We start from the raw sequence: 8,689 nt of genomic DNA on the forward strand, positions 1-8,689 counted from the left end.
GTCAGAGACTAACGCGGACAGGATGTGAATCCTCGGGAATTTTTAATTGCCTGAGATCCAGTTTACCCGGTTAATATCGGTCGCGTCACTCCGCTCACTCAGCAAAAAACACACAGTACTCTATAATTTTATAGACGACTCGATACATCAAGTTGTCATAATGCAACTGCATTCCCAGAAATTAAGATAATCAACTTGCAATTATTTATATCTACATTTCCCCTCGTTTTAATTTTATTTTTCTCATCTGAAGTTCGACTGGTCGGACAGAAGAAATCATGAGCAAATGACATCCTCAAATAATTCCACGAAACCTTAATTTATCCTCTAATTCAGTAACGAAGCGATAAACCCATTTAAGTCAACTTAACTCTTCGCTGAGCTTTCGCGGAATATCTCCGAATCTAATCGAAATAGCGAAATTTTCATTATAACCATTTTTGTAGCTCTCAATTCGCGCTATAAAAAAGGTCATTACATACATTTTGCGATCTCCCTTAGTTTCCAAGATATTCATTAAAAACTGACCAATAATCTAAAGCGACTTAAACCAGAATTCGTTTCACCGACCAAAATAATTCCTTTTCAGAACAAAAATTCGCCTTTTGATCAATGGAGCATTATGAGGACGACGAGGACACCCACTACTGCATAAAGTGTCACGTCACGTTGACCGGGCTCGACAATTACGTACGCCATCGTCAGACAGGATGTCGTCCGTCCGAGCCAAAGAACGAAGTGATGTACCCAGAAATCCTGAATGCCGATACGTTTTTCAATTCGCTGGAGTTGCGGAGCAGTGTCAAGCCGAAATCCAGTGGTATCCAAGTGCTCGACGATCGTGACAAGAAGTCGAGAGCTGACGACAAGCGTAAAAAAGGAAAGAGATGTCAGGAGATTGAGGAGGCAGCATCCAAGGAGAAGCTGATGACACTGTCGCCAGTAGTGACGGACTTGGACGATCCGACGGATCACATTGGGATTCCCTCGCTGGTGGGATTCCCCGATATCGTAACTTTCACTGAGAAATCGACAGCGGTGACGCCCAACAAAATCACGCCCAAGCTACCGGACAAGAAGCGAAGCGAGGATCATCGGGTCTGGCTGAACGACGCGATTCTGGAGGAATTGGATGGGAATAAGGAAGCTGTGTCGCCTACGAATGCACTTGATAGTGAGGCTGAGTATGATTACAGACATGAGGATGAGTCGGATGTGGAGAGTGACGAGGACGACTCTTACTCGGAGTACGAGGAGGATGGGGAGTACCATTCGCAGGCTCATACGGGTGGCAAATGGAAGCCGGAACAGCTGCTCCAGGAGATATCTCCGCAGAATGATGACGATCTTGAGCAGGAGGATTACAGGCCGGACAGCCCACCTTCGCATACTGGGGGAAAGTGGAAGCCAACTGAGGTGAGTATACCCGAAAAAATAGTGTCTCAAGTTAAGGCATTGAGAGCATTGTCGAACGTAAATTTGTAAATAAAAGATTATAGGAGAGGGTAGGGCAAAACGGACCACTGACAGAAAATTGGTAATTTTTGTTTTTTTTCCTTTCCTTCAAATCAAAAACAATGTGTTGATTTAAAAGTGAGCTTCTTGGATCGTCATCGTCACATGGGTTTTATAGACAAAAAGTGTCGTTGAACCGCAATTTGATCATATTTGGTAATCACCTCAAACCACAAATGACTTTAACCCTAGTCTGGTCACCTGACGGGAAAATGCGACTTTAGTCACCTTCGCGGAAGAGTGCCGCCGTGTTATTTAGGCTCCAGCGTTGCCGAACCCACTCTACATTCCCCGGGCGTGTTTAGCGAGTTCCCAGCAACGTCGCGCAACAGGCAATTTTATTCAACGTGAGAAAAAATTGTTCACCTGTTGGAAATAATTTTTTTTCTCCCAGAATTAAGGATACAATATTGAAAAAAATTACTAGAATTTTCCAGATACTTCAATTGACGAATTCAATTTTTCTCAAATTTTTTCGGTCAACCAGTTGATGCCAAGGTGAATAAAACGACGTGTTGCAGCAATTCCCTCGCATGGTGACCAGTCTAGGGTTAAATTATTAAAAACAAAAATTATCAATTCAAAAATTATCAGAAATTATCAATTTTCTATCAGTGGTCCGTTTTGCTCAACCCTCCTCTAAAGAAACGCATAATCTTCCTTCATACGCTTAAACCCTTCACATCTTGCCTTCGAAGTTGATCAATTAGTCATATTTATGTTCCTCACTACAAAAACCTGGTGTCTAATAGCTATCTGAATTTAAAATGTCAGATGCTAAAAAACGTCTGAATCTTCAAAAGTGTCGGAAAATCTGACTAATGACTGAAAATTTCAACCCCCATTTCTGTCTGAAAATGATGGTAGACTTTTTTTATGTCTGAAAACTTTCAGGTATTTATTTTCAGATATTTTCTGTGTCTGAAATTCAGTTATTTATGAGCGATTCAAACATTTCACTATTAAGATATCTCACCGGATTCAGGCGGCAAAGTCCATTCAAACATTAATTTTTAAGATATTTCCCATCTTTGAAAAGTTGACTCATCTACTGCTAAAACTAGGTGTCTGATAACCATCTGAATTTAAGATGGCAGATGGCAAAAAACGTCTCAATCTTTAAAAGTGTATGAAAATCTAACTGATGTCTGAAAATTTCAAAACACCGCTTGTTTCTGAAACTGATGTCGGTATCTTAATTTCAGACATCTTGGTGTCTGGAATTGAAATATCTCCATTGGTTCAGACAGATTTTAATATCTCATAAGTGTCTACAAAATCGTCCCAAAAGTGTTTGAAAAGTGTCTACAAAAGCATCTGAAATTCAGACATTAGTTTTCGCAGTGCTGCTATCGTAAATCAGCACAAAATTTGACCCACCATGATCAATATTTTGAAAATCCAGTGGGTTAATCAATTCTGTCCGTCAACACATCTATTACCAGACAAATGCAACATAACGGGTCAAATCCCTTCGATACACCCCCAAATTCATAAAATACCCCGAAACACTTTATTGACGAGGTCAAATAAAGTTGCGCTGTACATTCAATACTCCGAGGTCCACAATGTCCTCGTGTTGGTGGGACTTTGTAATTAAAGGATCGCGTGACAACCGGCCGTTTGGCTAACTCGACTAATTGTCGTCCTTGGATATAACACAAGAGGGGGGAAATCGAGTGAGGAGATTGTGTAGTTGGATATATGTGAGCATGTCTCATCGATTCATCCCTGCCCAATCGTTAATAGAAAGCCGACGAGGATGAGCAAGCGAACATAGACGAGGAGGATGATGACGAGGACGAGGATGACGACGACGAGGATGAGGACAAGGACAGGAGACAACCGCCGCCAGGTCACACCCGTGGAAAATGGATCCCAGGAGTTTCTGTCGTCACACCAGCCCCCAGCAGCGACACCAGTTTCTGGTGCACTCCATGCGACAGAAGACTCGCCTCAAAGTTACTCTACAACAGACACTTGCGATCCGATCTCCACGCGAGAAGGACTATCCAGGAAATCGAGGGGGATATCAAGCTACCGAGAACCGTCGGCCCACTACTGAGAGGAAAAGCCCTGAGTAAACGACAACAAGCACTCGCCCTCGTGAGTCACAATTAATATCTTTAATGCCCCCTTCTGATACGTGAATAGCAAGTCATTCAAACACTTGTTACTCTACTGTTATTACTGATAACACCCCCATATTTTGCCCGTCTCAAACTTTAGAAATCTTCGGATAAGAAGAGAGCTTTGACTAATAAACAACAGAGGACTAGACAGCGAGAAAAATTGGTCCTGCGATGCGAGATGTGTCAGGCCCGTGTACGTCGCGTTCAGCTGGGTAAACACCTGCTCTCTCACTACCACTGTCGTGTTGCTGGATTAAATCCCAGCAGTTCCATTGCACGTCGCTTTATCCTGGAGAACATGGACAACGTGGTGCGCCAGTGTCCATTTCAGTGCAGTAGCTGTCGGTTTTATTGTAATACCGAGGAGACGTTCCTCCTGCACTGGCGATCTGAGTTGCACAACAGTGTGGAGAACGACGTGAGTACGACTGTTCGTCCTTTCTACGTTAAAATCATTCCTTTTGACTTTCTTCTCCTAATTTCCCTTTCAGCCAAACAGCAGTCTGACGTGTGTCAGCTGCAACTTTTGGTGTGACAGCAATGAAGCCATGGAGGAGCATCTTCTTGGTCTCGAGCATCGTGAGGCAGTCGCCATGATCAACGGCTCGGTTCCTGTCGTCATCCGTAGGCAGAGAACCCTAATTTGTGACACTTGCAATCGTCATTTTCAGTACAACTTCCAACTCAGAATTCACTCGAGGGAAACTGGACATCCCCCGAGTGCAACGGCCACTGATGACTACCAACAGAGGATAGCTTGTAGGCACTGCGCCCAAGTTTTTAGGTCTCTAGTAGCCCTTCAGCGACATCAACTGACCAGCCACACGTCCAAGGATGGGGGAGAACTGCCGGCACCTTATTTCTGCTCCTTCTGCTCGATCAACTTTGAGACTGCTCGAGACGCTGTGTTACATAGAAGAACCACTAGTCACAAGCAGACTGTCAAGGAGCACAAGTTTCGGGGAGTTGAGACGTCACAAAGGGATTGCGGTCACTGTGGGGAGAGGGTGAGAGATCTGGAGGCACTCAAGCTACATTTGATTCAATCCCATCACAATCTTTGTCACAGGTTTGTTTGAATGCTTTTAATGATGGATTTGGAGATGTTTTGGGCTTTTCAGAAATCGTGTGAGGGGATGCTTTAGTAGTAGTTAGAATGGAAGAATCATTATGAAGACGATTGACTAGATGTTGTGCGGAAGAGATATGAGATGAGAGCGTTAGAACAAAGAGTGTCTCGCATTGCGACCTTAATTGCATTCTGGGAATTCTGGAAATTCAGTTGACGAGTGACATTTGAGAGAAAGATTTGAAACTTTTTAGGCACTAGCGCCAAAATATTGATGCGCTTTTATTACGTTCTTTTTCCTGTGAGATTCGATATTGCTTTTTTAATTTATTTGTTTATAGATGCCTAAATTCATCAGCTGTTAAATTTTCGTATTACAATAAATGATTTGCTCATGTTCTAATTCCTGCGCTCACTGAATAAGATTTTAATCATAATTGCAATTCAATTCCTTCGAGAACACACTTTAGACTGTGAATATCTGGAATTCGATGTTTGTTGATATTTTGGTAAAAGTGCGTGCTCACACTGTTATCAATTTTTAGTTAGTTCACACGGTAATTCAATTAATCTGTTGTTCATATCATCAATATAATTCCGTGCTTAGAATATTGTCATCTCGTGTTTTCAGCACCAAATTAAAAATTAAAACTTCATTTGGAATATTGAGTCACAGCTTCTTTTTATTCATATCAGAAATTTTGTATTTGGATATTAATATTATTTGTTCAAAGTGAAAAAATCGATCATCATTTTCACTATATTGCATTCAGATTCTCCTATCCTTAACGTCAAAAATGTGAGATAATCTCATAATTCTAGCTCTTAATTCTAATCAACTTTGTTCGAAGAAAACCTTAGTAAACGCAATATTAAGAAAGTGGAATTATTCTATTTTACTCTGACCTAAGTGATTTGGGCAATTATGATTCGTTCATTCATGTTTCGTACAATGCGTTGATGCCTTTTTTCTGTCAGATTTGATATTTCTTATTTCATTTAATTCTTTATAATCATTTTCATTGCAAAAACCAATTCGACCGACGAGACTCATACGTCCCGATTCATCAGCCGTTAAATTTTCATATTACAATAAATGATTCGCTCATGTTCTAATTCCTATGCTCACTGAATAAGATTTTAATCATAATTACAATTTAATTGCTTCTGGAACACACTTTAGAGTGTGAATTTCTAGAATTCAATGTTTGTTGATAATCTGGTAAAAATGCGTGCCCACACTGTTATCAATTTTTAGTTAGTTCACACGGTAATTCAATTAATCTGTTGTTCATATCATCAATATAATTCCGTGCTTAGAATATTGTCATCTCGTGTTTTCAGCACCAAATTAAAAATTAAAACTTCATTTGGAATATTGAGTCACAGCTTCTTTTTATTCATATCAGAAATTTTGTATTTGGATATTAATATTATTTGTTCAAAGTGAAAAAATCGATCATCATTTTCACTATATTGCATTCAGATTCTCCTATCCTTAACGTCAAAAATGTGAGATAATCTCATAATTCTAGCTCTTAATTCTAATCAACTTTGTTCGAAGAAAACCTTAGTAAACGCAATATTAAGAAAGTAGAATTATTCTATTTTCCTCAGACCTAAATGATTTTGACAATTATGATTCGTTTATTCATGTTTCATAGAATGGTATTCAATTCTCTTTTGAATGTTAGGCGGGCTTCATGAAAATTCGACGCAAGGTGATTGTACTCATGAGAACCGCCTTATTTTCGCCATTCGTTCGAAATATGCGCCATGTTCGAGTTCTCATTTTAGATTCGAGATATTGGCCATAGTTTTTTTTAGAAAGGATTCCCCGACAGTTGTACATCATCACCCATTAAATGTATTACTTATTTTGTGTTCTTAGATGCTCCCAATGTGGATCAGTCTTCGCCCTCTCCCAAGACCTCGCAAGACACACCAAGAAGCAGGAGTGCATTAAAGCACTGGATCAAAAATTGAGCTTCAAGGGTCAAAAATGGAGGTGCACGAACTGTTCCCTGTTCAGCACAGACTCACAATCGGAATTCATCTTTCATCAGGTTCTCCACGCTGGGGTTGTGGAGGAAGATCTTGATGGACCGGGCACAAGCAAAGCATCGGTCAAGTATCGCTGCCTGCTGTGCGACAAAATCCTGCCGAAGGAGTCCATGAGGAATCACATCAGGAGGCACACGGGGGAGAGGCCCTTCTGCTGTTCGAAGTGTAACAAGTCCTTTTCGAGAAGATCTAGCCTCAATGTGCACGGAAAAGGATGTGTGGCGAGGGCTCAGAATCAGGACCAGGGGGTGAAGGTTCGAGAGAGGAATTATGTGTGCGCTGAGTGCAATGAAGCCTTCTATACAAAGTGAGTAAATTATACTTCTTTTGGAGGGAAGACGTGACACTCTCTTCTTATTTCAAACTTTTCTTGCACACGAAGAGAATATAAAATTATTTTTTACTGTGGGAATCCGCCATACTCGAAAATTTACTGTTTAACATAGTAATTTTGAGAACAAATGGAAAACTGCGACGTGCTGGAGGAAAAAATACGGCTGACAAAATTAAAATATGATGGAGTCCGTTGGAAAAATTACTGCTGAACATAGTAAAAATTGAGAGTCGGNTAATTCCTATGCTCACTGAATAAGATTTTAATCATAATTACAATTTAATTGCTTCTGGAACACACTTTAGAGTGTGAATTTCTANAAAATGGTAGCATAAAAGTTGAATTTTCAATTGACACGAGTAAAATTTAGAAGGATAACCATGAATTTTTNTACTTCTTTTGGAGGGAAGACGTGACACTCTCTTCTTATTTCAAACTTTTCTTGCACACGAAGAGAATATAAAATTATTTTTTACTGTGGGAATCCGCCATACTCGAAAATTTACTGTTTAACATAGTAATTTTGAGAACAAATGGAAAACTGCGACGTGCTGGAGGAAAAAATACGGCTGACAAAATTAAAATATGATGGAGTCCGTTGGAAAAATTACTGCTGAACATAGTAAAAATTGAGAGTCGGTATAGTAGAAAATGGTAGCATAAAAGTTGAATTTTCAATTGACACGAGTAAAATTTAGAAGGATAAACATGAATTTTTACTTCGTCGGTTAAAAAACTATTCTCTCCCCCTTTCAAAATGAATATTCGCGGAAGAGGACGAGGGAGAGGGGGATTTTTTCAATAATCGAAGTGAAAATAGTATATTTCGTAACGAGTGCAAAAAACATGTTTTCACGAGTTACGAACAATATTTTTCATCACAATGTGACGGAAATTGGACTTTTAGGCACGCCGAGCGTGCCGAAAAGTTCACTTTTCGTCACAGCGTGATGAAAACCATATTTAATCTTCTTTATCATCCTTGAAAATTATTATCAATAATTTTGCTCCACGTATATTTATTCTGAAAAAGAGAAGGGGGGAGAGGAAGGATTGAATTTTTTAGAATTATAGAATCCGCCACCCGGGCCATTGCGTGGTCGACGGAGGAAGGAGGTTCCAAAAATTGAAAACAATCGACGCTCTCGGCGTCCGCTGGAGTTTTTACTAGTCAACATAGTAATTTCTGCTATTTCCTCAAGTAAAATGTAAGAGGCGCGAGAGTATAAAATAAATTTTTAAATCGTAAGAAAAAATTACAATTTAACATAGTAAAAATTCATACGATGTGAATAATTTGTCGTCGTTCAATAGTAAAAATTGGTAAAAAAATGAAGCGTTTTTAACACTTTCGAAATTCATTTTTCATCACGCTGTGACGAAAAGTGAACTTTTCGGCACGCTCCGCGTGCCTAAAAGTCCAATTTCCGCCACATTGTGATGAAAAATATTGTTCGTAACTCGTGAAAAAATGTTTTTTAGCTCGTGGGATTATATCACGAGCCTTCGGCTCGTGATATAAACCTCCCGCTCGCCAAAAAACACTTTTTTGCACTCGTTACGAAATATACTATT

At 39.7% G+C, this 8,689-nt stretch overlaps 1 protein-coding gene across 1 annotated transcript in view; it reads left to right on the top strand.

Moving 5' to 3' along the window:
* Positions 1 to 612: 612 nt before the first annotated feature.
* Positions 613 to 8,689, top strand: part of LOC107043753 (zinc finger protein 99) — a 29,895-nt gene continuing 21,818 nt past the window's right edge. The window contains exons 1-5 of the mRNA XM_015265368.1: positions 613 to 1,416; positions 3,265 to 3,621; positions 3,745 to 4,065; positions 4,139 to 4,716; positions 6,608 to 7,087. Of these exons, the coding sequence (XP_015120854.1) occupies positions 613 to 1,416; positions 3,265 to 3,621; positions 3,745 to 4,065; positions 4,139 to 4,716; positions 6,608 to 7,087 (2,540 nt within the window). The remainder of the gene's footprint in view (positions 1,417 to 3,264; positions 3,622 to 3,744; positions 4,066 to 4,138; positions 4,717 to 6,607; positions 7,088 to 8,689) is intronic.

This window comes from Diachasma alloeum, unplaced genomic scaffold, assembly GCF_001412515.2.
Source record: "Diachasma alloeum isolate Michigan unplaced genomic scaffold, Dall2.0 Dall_scaffold_00180, whole genome shotgun sequence".
In the NCBI taxonomy this organism is placed as follows: Eukaryota; Metazoa; Arthropoda; class Insecta; order Hymenoptera; family Braconidae; genus Diachasma; species Diachasma alloeum.